The following is a 13,350-nucleotide window of genomic DNA, read 5'->3' as shown; positions in this document are numbered from 1 at the left end:
ATCTCACTTTGGTTACAAATCGGTATATTTGTATTGCCTCTAATTGTGCGAGTCTTGTGGTAATATATTTATCATTTATGTATCTTTCGATCTTTTACTCGTATCTTTTTTTTTGGGGTGGAAAAACTCTTACTCAAATCTTGGATTTGACAATTTTACACGTTTCAAAATTTGATCAAACTTTAAAACTTTAAATGATCACAGTGCGGAAATAACAAAGTTCCTTTACGTGAGTAGCCGATATAAAATAAGCCGGGAAAAAAAAAACCCAACACCGTGCATTTAATTTAGGTAAAGATCTTTAAAAAGATTACATAAACATTATTTATTCATTTATTTTGTAACATAAATAAACTTTGTTTGGACAAACTTGAAACACCACTTAAAAGCTTAAGAGTTCTCCATACAATTTGAGGGAATTGGGATCCATCTCACTGTACTGCAAGAAGACACACAATGGTCTCTAATTCTTCTGTTTCTCCTTCTAAGGTCTTCCTCCATAATTATTCACCTTCTCATTTACTTCTTTCTTTTCCCTTTTTTTTTTGGTTTTCTTATGTTCATTAGTTTGTGTTTGCAGGAAACTGATCGGAAGTCCGACGAGAAATGGACGGGGAGAGATCCATCACGACCAGCGAAGTGGTGGTACTCCACCTTCCACACCGTCACCGCCATGATTGGCGCAGGAGTTCTCAGCCTCCCTTATGCCATGGCTTACCTTGGATGGTACTATTTTCTTTAATCATATTTACAAACTTAATTTTTATGCCATAAATTATGTTTTTTCTTTAAACCAGGAAATTTCTAGATTTGACTCATAATTTCTACCGGCCATCGACCAGAGCGAGTTGATTTAGTCTCCGGTGGTAAATAAGTTTTTATGTGTGTATAACTTGAAAAACAAACGACATAAGGACTAATTGTGGTCACTAAAAGTTTAAAACTAAAAATCATGTAAATAAATGGGAATTCACATGAGGGATCTTTGTAATACTTTTCGTTTGAAAATCCATTTTGTTACTTTAAGATGATAATTTTTAGCTAGTTGCAATTAAATTCAGATGTAAGAAGATTCAGTATATGTTATATAGGCCTAGTAGTATATATATGTAAAAAAAGAAGAAGCAAAATGCACTTTAAGCTGATGATTTTGAACTAGTTGTAATTAAATTCAGATATAAGAAGATTCATTTACCAGGTGAAAAAAGAAGAAGCAAAATGCACTTTAGGCTAATGATTTTGATCTAGTTCACTAGTTGCAATTAATTTCAGACATAAGAAGATTCATTGAACATGTAAACAGGAAAAAGAAATCCCAAAAGAGAAAGAAGAAAGAAAATGCATCTTTTACATTTGTTGGTTTGAAAAATAAATAAAAAAAAAGTAAAAGTGACGTGTGTTGAAATACAGGGGACCAGGGACATTGATGCTGGCCCTTACATGGGGACTGACTCTAAACACGATGTGGCAAATGGTGCAGCTCCATGAATGCGTACCAGGAACCCGGTTCGACCGGTATATCGATCTAGGCCGGTATGCTTTTGGCCCAAAACTCGGCCCATGGATCGTCCTCCCGCAACAGCTCATCGTCCAGGTTGGGTGCTGCATTGTTTACATGGTGACTGGTGGCAAGTGCATTAAGCAGTTCGTGGACATCACGTGCTCCACCTGCACTCCAGTGCGACAGTCGTACTGGATCCTCGCCTTCGGTGGGGTCCACTTCCTCCTCTCTCAGCTCCCTAACTTCAACTCCGTCGCCGGCGTCTCATTGGCTGCCGCCGTCATGTCCCTCAGGTCACTCCTCTCTCACGCCTTATCATCAACACATTATCATTTTACCATTTTACACATTACATATTTACATTCTATTTGTTACATCTACATCGCTATTTTCATTAAACCAAAAAGAAACAGACAGTGTTTAAATTTGGAAAGTTAACATGGAAAGACATTAATTAAGTAGTAACAAGAGTGCTACAACTATTCCATTTTTTACAGGCCAAAATTAATGGTCTCTATAATTATTTGCTCTAGATTATGTTTTGAATAAATGAAGATCTACAACCATACGTTGAATAGCGCGCGTGTCAGTAGATTATCATGCATTTAATTGTTCTTTTCGTTTGTTTTTTTTTGTTTACACGTAAATTATTCAATGTATTATAAACACTACTTATTATTAAGTACCTAATCCAGTAAATCGAAAAATGTAAGCGCAAACAAAAACGATGACAGTTTTTAAAAGCTATTCTCATTAATATTTTGAATTATATATTTTTAAATATAAAATACCTTAATTAGTTAAAGCAATGAAACAGTGGGATTTGTCATAATTTGAAAGAAATAAACAAAAAATTGCCTTAACTCATAACAAAAACGTCATACAATGATTATCATTGACTAGAATGACTCAGTCCATGATAATTTCAAATAATTAGTGTGTACATTAGTACATCTACCAGAAAAATTATAACTAGGTCATGATGAATTGTTTGCGATAAATGTTTTTTTTTTTTGGTACTGTAGTTACTCGACGATAGCGTGGGCAGGAAGTATCTCACATGGAAGACTTCCTGACGTGAGCTACAATTACAAGGCGACGAATCCAAGTGACTTCACGTTCCGAGTCTTCAATGCTTTAGGTCAGATCTCATTCGCTTTCGCTGGTCACGCCGTGGCTCTAGAGATTCAAGCCACCATGCCTTCGACTCCTGAGAGACCATCGAAGGTGCCCATGTGGCAAGGCGTGGTCGGAGCTTACTTTGTCAACGCAATTTGCTATTTCCCGGTCGCTCTAATCTGCTATTGGGCTTTTGGTCAAGACGTAGACGACAATGTGCTGATGAATCTACAGAGACCAGCTTGGCTCATTGCTTCTGCCAATCTCATGGTCGTTGTCCACGTCATCGGTAGCTACCAAGTGTTTGCTATGCCTGTCTTTGATCTTTTGGAGAGGATGATGGTTAACAAATTCGGTTTCAAGCATGGAGTTGGTCTGAGGTTTTTCACTCGAACTACTTACGTCGGTAAGTTTTTTATTTTCATTCTTCATGATATATAAATAAATAAGACTAATGAATAATCTATTCATAAATTGATTTGATTTTTTTTGGCAGCATTTACATTGTTTATTGGAGTGACTTTCCCCTTCTTTGGAGACCTTCTAGGGTTCTTTGGAGGATTTGGTTTTGCACCCACTTCCTTCTTTGTAAGTCCACTTTGATGTTCCTTCTTCGTTGTTATGATGAAGACAAGTCACTAATAATTATTTTTATGGATATTCTAATGATGCCGTAGCTCCCAAGTATAATGTGGCTTATCATCAAGAAACCAAAGAGATTCAGCATCACATGGTTGGTCAATTGGGTAAACATCTATATTTACATTTTTTTTTTACCATTCTTATTTGTATTATAATATTTTGAAGATGAACTATGTCTAGATAGTTGATCTAATATCTTTGGTTTATTTGTTTGGGCAGATCTCTATTATCGTAGGAGTGTTCATAATGCTGGCGTCAACAATTGGAGGACTGAGGAACATCATCGCAGATTCCTCTACTTATAGTTTCTACGCTTAATATATACTAAATAGATCTTGTACACTAAATTATTGATCACTTGATCATCTAATTATAAGTGTAGGAATAAACCATATTAATGGTCGTGCTGTATCAAGTTAGAGAGAAATATAAATCTTCTACTTAATCATTCAATAAGACATATTGTTAGTTCCACATTGATCTTCCAAAATGACATCATTCATCCACACTTACTGTTGATAACGAACTAAATCTGTAGATGAGCAAACTTGGATTTTATTAGATCAATTCAAGAATACAACTGAGTTCGGTTGGATAACGAACTAAAACTTATGAAACTAAGAAGCTAAGGTGTTGAGTTCTCAGTCTCTAAGTCTCTCTTCGATTTCTTTCCTCTTCTGGTATCGATTCCTCTTCTTTTATATATGTCTTCTAAGTCGGTCTTCGCAAGTCTTCTTCAGGATATGGGACCGAGAAGACTTTCCTTTTTTTTCGGTCATTTTCCTTTTCTTTCGACAATTTTCTTTCTTCTCGGCAATTTCCTTTTTTTCTATTCGGAAATTTTCCATTTTTCTCTGAATTCAGAGAACTTCTCGGTTCCTTTGAGAAACTTCCGACCGACTTCGGCTTATTGGACTATGTTTGGCCCAAAAACTTGCTCGGCCCAATGTTCCCGGTATAGTGCCTTTGTAAACCAGGCTTACTTCGTGTCGATTTTGGTTTGTACCAGAAAAAACCGGAGGTGCGGTTTTCACCTCCAACACTTATGCTGTTATTTCAAATTTTGTTAGAGTGTCCATATTGTTTGCTTCAACCACATATGACATTCCTTCAAGGTGAAATAGACTGAAACCTGAATCCTTCAAATTTTAACATACGATAATTTTGTTATTTGGTAATAAAACAAAACCATATTTTGTACCAGGTTGAATCAATTCTTGCACACTGTTCTCATCTTTTCATATGCATTTACATACGACTTCAAAAACATATACATTAAAAAAAAAATTAACCACAGATTACCTTATTAAAGTCAGATGGTTGCTTAAACCCATTTTTATATTTTTCACTCAAAATAATATTTTGTAACCATTTGTGTTGTAAACATCTAATATCAACATTTAGAAACTATGGATAGTAACGTTCTGTCATGTTCAGCTCACCAATGGCGAATCTAATAAAATATTTTATAGGAGTCAATTTATCATCATAAGTTGTTTATCTTCTATGTATTATTTTAAATACATTTCAAACTTTTATAATCTTATCATTATATATTTTCAAATATATATATGTATATATTTATAAGGAGTGTTATTGATTGTATAAGTTGAAATCAACAAATCAGATTTGAAAAGAGTAGCTTATTTAGAATTTAAGGTATATGAATTATCTAAAATTTTAAATTATTTGGCAGTGTATATAAAAAGTCAACATAATACCATTTGAATTCTAATAGAATTGAACTCCATAACAAATTAAAAACAATTAAAATCTACATAAGAAACATGAAATTAATTTCAAATTTAGTCAGACTTCTTTCACATCAAATCAATTGTAATAATCTATATATATAAAGTAAAATTTTATTTCTTCTCATGATGCCACATCATTTTTCTCAAACTCTAAAATTTTGACACATCATCAATTCATTTATTAATTTATAATTTATTATATTTTATGTTATTATACTTTAATACTCATAATAACTATCATCCATTAATATAACAAGAATATAATATTATTTTAAATTATTTACTTTATTTATATGATTCAATAAATATGTATAGTAAAACATAAAATTTTAAGATAGCCAGATTTGGATCCAGTTTTGTCAAATCCGAAAAACAAATTCTCGGATCCAATTTTTTTAATATCTAAAAATATCTAAATTCGTTTTAAAACCGATATAAAACACTAGAATATAACAAAAGACAGAAATTTAAAGAAAATTAGAATATTATATTATAAAATTAAAATGCATATAGACGGGTTAGGAATATTTGCACGAGTTTCAAAAAACTCAAGTGACAATTTTATCCTTCTCTATTTTAATTATTTTTGTTATTTGTAATAGAATATCATGTAATAATTTACAAAATAAAATTTATTTTTAAAATGACTACTTAAATAATAATATAGAGACGTGAGAATGCATATTTGTGAAACAAATTGTGGTATCACAAAATGTTAACATGTTCAACCTAATCTTTGAAACATAAAATGGATGAAGTTCCCCTTAAAAAATTATACAGAGCTCAGGTTAGAGATGTGACATTGAGAGTGACTAGAAAAAAGAAAAACCTAAGAAATATAGAAATTTCAACCGGTCCAATATGTTGTGTGTGGTTCAACATGTTGCATTGATGAGAGAGGGAACTTGAGAGGAAAAAAGAGAGTGAAAGGGAAAAGGATAGTGAGAGGGACATGGAGAAGGAGAGGGAGAAGGAGATGGAGAAGGAGAGGAAGAGAGAGATGGAGAGTGAAATGGGTGTAGAAAAAAAAAATTATGAATATATTTTGAAATATGTTAGGGAATTGAGATAATTTTAAATAATTAATTGTCTATTACATATATTTTTTTCCTGAATGCAACAATCAAGAATTGTATATGTTTTAAAATCATAAACTCGCATAAATATAAAGATATCGATAAACTAAATTTGATTTGAATTTTTAATTGATATATTATTTGATTATTTTTTAAATATTTTATATAAAATTATTTTAAACTATAAGTATATATAAAAAATTGAAATACAAAATCTAATGAAAAAAATTGATATTGTAGAGTTTTCTCTTAAATATGTCAACAAATACAATACAAAATTCCGCGCGAAGCGCGGATCAGCTGCTAGTTTGTTAAAATGAATAAAACTTTAATTAGTTTATTCAAATCTTTAACTAAATAATAATGGATTTCAAACTCTGAATATATTGTAAATATAAAACTCAATAACAATAAATATTTATAAAAGATTTAAAATTAATCATTGAATAACAATGAGTAGTGGATAGATTTAAACTCTATTGAAAACCATGACTAAATGATATCCTTGTATATGTGTAATAAGTCAATTGTTTTTAAACTTGATTATATAGTACTATCAAATACAAGATAAAAAAATAGATTGAATCAATGCATTATAAAAAAAAATTAACTTCACATATAATTTTGAAATTTCATTGTTTATGTTTGAAAAAGTTATTTCTTAATTAATTTTAATTAAAGATGATTTTTCTGTATAAATAATTAAGTTGATCGAAAAGAGAGAATCTCTTTGAAGTATAAATTGGAAGAAAGTTAAAGAAGTTATATATCATAATCGACCCAAAAAAAGTTACGTAACATGGAAATTGTTTCTTATTTTTCTAAATCTTAAAGATCACTTAAATGAGTGACAATGCAAGTAACCATACTACCATTATGTTATATTACAAGAAGTTAAACATGAATATTAAAAATGTAAAAGGTGTCATTTGACCCTTATCATTAGGCATGGGTCCACCTCTGCAGCTCTCCCTAAAAACCTGCATTTTTCACAAACTCAATAGAGTAAGAAGACTATCGTCTAAATGAATTTGATGAATATAAGAAATATATTAGGATTCAGAACTTATACCAGGAAAGAAGGTTTGTGAAGCATTAGGCCTCAACAGAAGTAAGAAACGATTGGATGCCAAAAATAATGAAAAGCATTCCACCAGAAAGAGCAACCTGCAACAACAACAACATTAGACGATCCGAGTTTAATTCTCTGATGAGTCTTTATCTCAAAATGTCAAAAGAGAAAATGAGAGATATTTACTATTCGTTCAGATATCTGAGACGCTAAGCTCTTTCCTCCAATCACAGCAGCAGTAGTGCACAATAGCTGTGCCCTGCGTAGGTAACAGATAAATCAGCAACATTGATTCAAACATATAATTATGTGATGCAGACTCAAACCGATTGTAGCGGTTTCACAGTGAAACTTACACAACTCCACCAAGGACCACCCCGAGAGGATTTTCATCCGCGGCTAAACCAATTGTAGCAAGCTAGAAATAAGAAAGAAAGGAGTTATGGTGGGCATGTGAAGCTTTTAGATTGAATCAATCGGGCAAGTGAGAGCTACCTGACTCTTGTCACCAAATTCACCAAAGAAATTAATCGAAAATGCCTGCAAGAAGAGAGGGAGATATGAAACTTATTCATAAAATTCTAGTGAGTAGAGATTAAGGAAGGATCTTTTGTTTTACCTTGAGAAAAATGGGAGAGAAGAATTGTGTGAGGAACGGCCTCTTCTGCTTTTTGTTTTCATCTTCAGTCTACAATGACAACGAATGGTTTTGTTAAAACTTAGCAGAGGCAATTCTCACACGCAACCCATGATCTTGTTGTTTTAGTTCCATACCTTACTGCTATCTTTTGAAGTTTTTCCATTAGCCTTCAAATCAGAATCCTGTGATAAACACACAAGAAAGTCAAACCACAAAAGCATTGAACCAAACGTGAGAATGAGCGTGCATACAGGCGAAACAAACCAGTTCTGCTTCGACTTCAGCCAATTCTTCTGAACCCCTGCCAACAAAGTAGAATCAGACAACATGAATTTCCTGGATGTCAATATACATCCTCATGACATCAAAATAGTTGATGAAGAAAATTATTACCCTCCTCCTTGTTTAAAACCGTCCCACAAAGACCATAGTCCGAAACCAAAGAACAAAAATGTTGTTATGTGATGAGTCCATTTGCGAGAGATCTGCAATAAAGGGTTTGAATAAGCATTCAGTAAAAGACTGAAAATTTGCATCACAAAGCGGACTGGTGAAAAAAGCTATATCAAACTACGATCTATATTCAATAAAAAGCATTACAAAAGTCAAAGTTCATACCAGATTTGGAGCAGCCCATCCAACGGTAGCAGAGAGGATAGTCATGACCTAAGAATTAGCAAAGACATGAGCTTCCAAATATCGAAGAGAGGTCACTGAAACCAGTAGTCAAATGGACTCAGGAAAGCTTACAATCAGGGCCGATACACAACCAGCCAACACAAGTCTCCTAGGATAACGCATCGCCAGAATCTGTTTAAGTAAAAAGCGACTAAGCTTACAAATCATAGAAGCATCACACTATCAAACTACCAAAACACTATCGAACTAAATGGGAATATAAAAGCTTATGGGAAGCTCCTCTAACTGGACACAGATTCATTCATATATGTAACAAACTGAGCAAAGAAAATAAAAACACGAACTTTACCAATGAACAAAGGATCTCAGCAAAAAGTAAAAGCAGTTATAGCATCACCCAGTTTCAAAAGTTCAGCTAGATTTAAAATTCCTTTAAAATTAGGAAAAAGCAAATCCCATAAATAGGAATTTAAAGCTCTGATCATCACGCCCAGATGGCAGATGCAAAATTGTTTCAGAACAGGATCAAACTAAGTAGTTATTGACATCTTCGACCTTAAACTCACCAAATTACAGAAATTGCTAAAGAAGAACACTTACCGCAGCAGCGAAAAACGTTTTGTCGCCAATCTCCGACACAAACGTCATGGCGAGTGACTTTGTAAAACCCTATAAAACCCATTAATCGTAAACCCAAATTAGCTTCCACGACGATCCCCAGAGAAAAAACCGAGTTTCTGTAAATAGATATCTTTTACTGTACCTGTAAAACCGAGCTCATAGCTGCCGAGTTGAAAATCGACAGCGAATCAGCTATAAACAAGTCAACAAAATCCGAAACTCCCGATCTTCTCCGGATGAAACAGAGTCAACGGAGCGAACTACAGCCGGAATAATCAAACAGTCGGCGAAAGAGAAAGAGAGCACAGAGACGACACTCGGAGAAGAGAGAGCTTGGACGAAAGTATGCTTTTTTTAGAGCGAAAGATGAAAGCTTTTTATTTGGGGGCTTTTGGGTGAGAAATTTATTCGGATTCTTGAACACTTGAGATAGTGCCACGTGGATTGATAACAGCCAACGATTTAGTAGTGTAGGACCCAGGAAACCAAAATTGACTTTTAAAAGATGCTAATTTGTTCCTTTGGTATCGTCACTGTGCCCGCCCGAGTAAAGGATAAGACTTTACTGCGGTGATGTATTGTCGCAGTCACCGATAAAGACGTCACTTTGGAGAGAATAATATGTGTTCGGTAGATTTGTCAGTTTTTAAGAGCTGTCTAAAACTGATTGGAGATGAATCTATTCGTGTTAATCGCAACTAATTTTAAATTTGGTCTTATCGCAACTAATTTTATATAGTTTAATCTGAAATTGACCAATTTCTGATTGTAGATGAATTAATTCTCAAAGGCATGTAATTTGATTCGAATTGATTCTCAGAGACACGTAATTTGATTCGAATTGATCCTTCTAGATATTTTAAAGTTGGTTTTATTAAGTTGGTGACCATATAGTAATGCCCCTGTATAAATATATTTAAACGGGACGGTATCAAAGATTAAACTTAGAATGACGTTGATGAGAACAAAAAGTCAAACTGAATATATATACAAGGGTAATATGATGTAGACTTGTAGTACATAAAAGGGCCCAAAGTTATCAAAGGAACCGTTGCGTCCAAATAAAAACCCTAAACAAAGTAGACCAAGAGGCCCATGAGGGACCATGATCTCAGATATTCAGCTCAGCATATTCCTCCACACTGTAAGTGTATTCTAGATGCATATGAATGTTTTTTATATACGAGTTTGGAGATACAGCTTTTTTTTTTTTTTTTTTTTACTTTCTTAGCTATGTACAATGTTTAATACCATATAGTTATACATATTATATGCCTATTTCTCAGAGATTCAAATGGATGAGCTGTGTTAGATTGAAAAAGTCGCCAACAAAGCTAAGCTCACTTGCCAAAAACACTCAAAAGTGGCCGAGTTCTTAAAAATAAAGAGGGAAGATGAAAAGTGATGAGATTCTAAACAAACATTACTAATAAGAGCGACACTAAGCGCATTGAGATCATAAAACAAGATTAATTAATCTTCACACTTAAAGACGATGAAGAAACCTCCTCTTCCCCTTAAAACCATTTTTATCTAATCTTTTGATTCTTAAAGATACTCATATAAATCTCCTTGGAATCTGCAAAACCCCCAAACATCTTTTTCTTTGTTTAAAGAAGCTTTTGTCTCATTTTCTTCCCCTTCCCCCACCACAAAACTCACTTTTGTCTTCTCCTTTCCTATTTTCCAAAAATCTACTCTATTTAAGAAGACACAACTCTCTCTTCTCTCTCTCACTTCAAACTCAATCCAACGGTCGGAAACTAAAAATGGTTTCTCGCCGTTCCTTCCTTTTCTTCATCTTCTTCCTGGCTTCGCATTCTTCCGTTACTTCCAGAATCTTACCAGACATCTCCGTAACTACTTCATCGATTCTTGACGTCACCGACTCAATTCGCAAAACCAAAGATGCGTCGTCGTTTCAATTGAACAAGCAAGAAGACCAGAGTCTGACTCACTCGCCATCTTCTTCCTCTGCATTTACCTTGCAGCTACATTCACGAGCTTCCGTCAGAGGAGCAGAACACCACTCAGACTACAAATCTCTCACACTAGCAAGACTCGAACGAGACTCAGCCCGAGTCAAATCTCTCATGGCCCGTTTAGATCTAGCCATCAACAACATATCAAAATCAGATCTCAAGCCCATTTCCACAACGTACACAACACAACAAGACATCGAAGCTCCTTTAATCTCCGGCACCACTCAAGGAAGCGGCGAGTACTTCACACGCGTCGGAATCGGAAACCCGGCGCGTGAAGTCTACATGGTGCTCGACACCGGAAGCGACGTGAACTGGCTACAATGCGCTCCTTGCGCAGAGTGTTACCACCAAACAGAGCCAATCTTCGAGCCTTCGTCTTCTTCTTCTTACTCTCCTCTCTCTTGCGACACTCCTCAGTGCAAATCCCTCGAAGTCTCCGAATGCAGAAACGCCACGTGTCTCTACGAGGTTTCTTACGGCGACGGTTCTTACACCGTCGGCGATTTCGCTACCGAGACGCTCACGATCGGCTCCGCTTCCGTCGAAAACGTCGCCGTCGGGTGCGGACACAGCAACGAAGGTTTGTTCGTCGGCGCCGCCGGTTTGCTCGGACTCGGCGGCGGGTTACTCGCTCTGCCGTCGCAGCTCAACACGACGTCGTTCTCGTATTGCCTCGTGGACCGTGACTCGGACTCTGCTTCGACGGTCGAGTTCGGGTCGGGTCTCTCTCGCGACGCCGTTATGGCTCCGTTGCTGCGTAACCACCAGCTCGACACGTTTTACTACCTAGGACTCACCGGAATAAGCGTCGGCGGCGAGTTGCTTCAGATTCCGGCGTCTTCTTTCGAGATGGACGAGTCGGGAAGCGGAGGGATTATTATTGACTCGGGAACCGCCGTGACTCGTTTACAGACGGAAGTTTATAACTCGCTCAGGGACGCGTTTGTTAAGGGGACGACGGATTTGGAGAGAGCAGCCGGAGTTGCGATGTTCGACACGTGTTATAATCTGTCGGCTAAGACGACGATTGAGGTTCCCACGGTGGCTTTTCACTTCCCCGGCGGGAAGATGATGGCTTTGCCGGCGAAAAATTATATGATTCCGGTTGACTCGGTGGGGACGTTCTGTCTTGCGTTTGCGCCGACGGGGAGTTCGCTTGCGATCATCGGAAACGTCCAGCAGCAAGGGACACGTGTCGCTTTTGATCTTGCGAATTCCCTCATTGGATTCTCGTCAAACAAATGCTAAGCCGAATTTTTTAAAAAAATATTAGATTTTACTGTTGTTTTCTTTTCCTGTTCTTTGTTGCAGAGAGTAGTGAAAAAAGAAAATGGAAATTTGTCTTTTGTAATTGTAACAATGGACATTAAGTGGCCCAGTTGCAGGTTTTTTGGACCAGATTGTCCAAACTAGTGGTGTCCGAAGGAGTTCTTTTGTTATATACTGATTTAGTGAATCAAGTGATTAGCGCAAAAGATGTTTTTTTTTTAAGAGACCCAAAATATTATTTAGTTATAGGAAATTAGGTATGATAAGATCTCTTTACGCTATATCGGTATAACATCATTAACGGCAAATTGCATATTGATTGATTGGATGACGTAGTGAAGAACCATCATAATCCGTTTTTCTGCTTCAAAGAACTTAAATGTGTTAACCTCTATTGTCCATGGACTTATAGTCTCTTTCGTTGTCCTTCTTGAATACAGCTATATGCCTATATAAATAAATTTTTACTGCATGTAATGCTGATCCTAATAATTGACTACATAAATTCAAAGTATGCTAATACTAATAGTCGACTACACGTAATGGACACTTTCAAATTCATAGGTTGCTTCGTCGTTTAGCAAATGCATGGTTCTGACATTCCATTTCAGGTACCAATTGATAAGAGACCACCAAATGAAGGAAAACGTAGTAATTAACTTATGATTATTGAATACCATTTGGTTAAATATAAACAAATAAGAAAAGCAATGAGAAGAAATATCTAAAGTATCTGTACAAGTCCAATTAGTGTTAGCCACAATTTAAGAATAATCACATTTTTTCTCTCATTAAATACTCACGATGAAGCAACGACTAAAGATTCGTATTGATTACAGAAATTTTCTTGTGGCGATTGTTTTCCAGCATTGTTTATACTAAAGGCTCACGTGTTTAATTACTATTTAATGATGATGAATGATATTGATATGTCATTTTTTATGTTTTAGTGTTCGAAAACGTATACTCTTTCTTAGAACAAAAAACATTGTTCACTGTTGTTATCGCTATTTGTATTCATCAAAATGTTAT

General features: G+C 35.3%; 3 protein-coding genes across 3 annotated transcripts; 2 read left to right on the top strand and 1 right to left on the bottom strand.

The window, feature by feature from the left end:
- The first annotated feature begins 348 nt into the window (after positions 1 to 348).
- Positions 349 to 3,735, top strand: LOC18992421 (lysine histidine transporter-like 6). The gene is made up of 7 exons (XM_006415819.2): positions 349 to 489; positions 581 to 726; positions 1,411 to 1,794; positions 2,527 to 3,026; positions 3,117 to 3,208; positions 3,298 to 3,366; positions 3,482 to 3,735. The coding sequence occupies exons 1-7, from the start codon at positions 457 to 459 to the stop codon at positions 3,578 to 3,580; spliced, it is 1,323 nt and encodes a 440-aa protein (XP_006415882.1). The 5' UTR covers positions 349 to 456; the 3' UTR covers positions 3,581 to 3,735.
- Positions 3,736 to 6,838: 3,103 nt separating this feature from the next.
- LOC18992420 (GDT1-like protein 4) lies at positions 6,839 to 9,440 on the bottom strand. Its single transcript, XM_006415818.2, has 13 exons — positions 9,207 to 9,440; positions 9,044 to 9,112; positions 8,555 to 8,614; positions 8,423 to 8,470; positions 8,198 to 8,289; positions 8,069 to 8,105; positions 7,939 to 7,986; positions 7,784 to 7,852; positions 7,660 to 7,704; positions 7,521 to 7,582; positions 7,351 to 7,423; positions 7,165 to 7,259; positions 6,839 to 7,072 (listed from the first exon to the last, which is right to left on the bottom strand). Exons 1-12 carry the CDS (start codon positions 9,222 to 9,224, stop codon positions 7,188 to 7,190), a joined length of 693 nt encoding a protein of 230 aa, XP_006415881.1. The 5' UTR covers positions 9,225 to 9,440; the 3' UTR covers positions 6,839 to 7,072; positions 7,165 to 7,187.
- Positions 9,441 to 10,705: 1,265 nt separating this feature from the next.
- On the top strand, positions 10,706 to 12,503 carry LOC18992419 (protein ASPARTIC PROTEASE IN GUARD CELL 1). The gene has a single exon (XM_006415817.2). The coding sequence runs from the start codon at positions 10,834 to 10,836 to the stop codon at positions 12,295 to 12,297; it is 1,464 nt and encodes a 487-aa protein (XP_006415880.1). The 5' UTR covers positions 10,706 to 10,833; the 3' UTR covers positions 12,298 to 12,503.
- Positions 12,504 to 13,350: the final 847 nt, after the last annotated feature.

Source organism: Eutrema salsugineum, unplaced genomic scaffold (assembly GCF_000478725.1).
Source record: "Eutrema salsugineum unplaced genomic scaffold, Eutsalg1_0 scaffold_5, whole genome shotgun sequence".
Lineage (NCBI taxonomy): Eukaryota > Viridiplantae > Streptophyta > Magnoliopsida > Brassicales > Brassicaceae > Eutrema > Eutrema salsugineum.
This window is presented reverse-complemented; position numbering and strand designations above follow the sequence as displayed.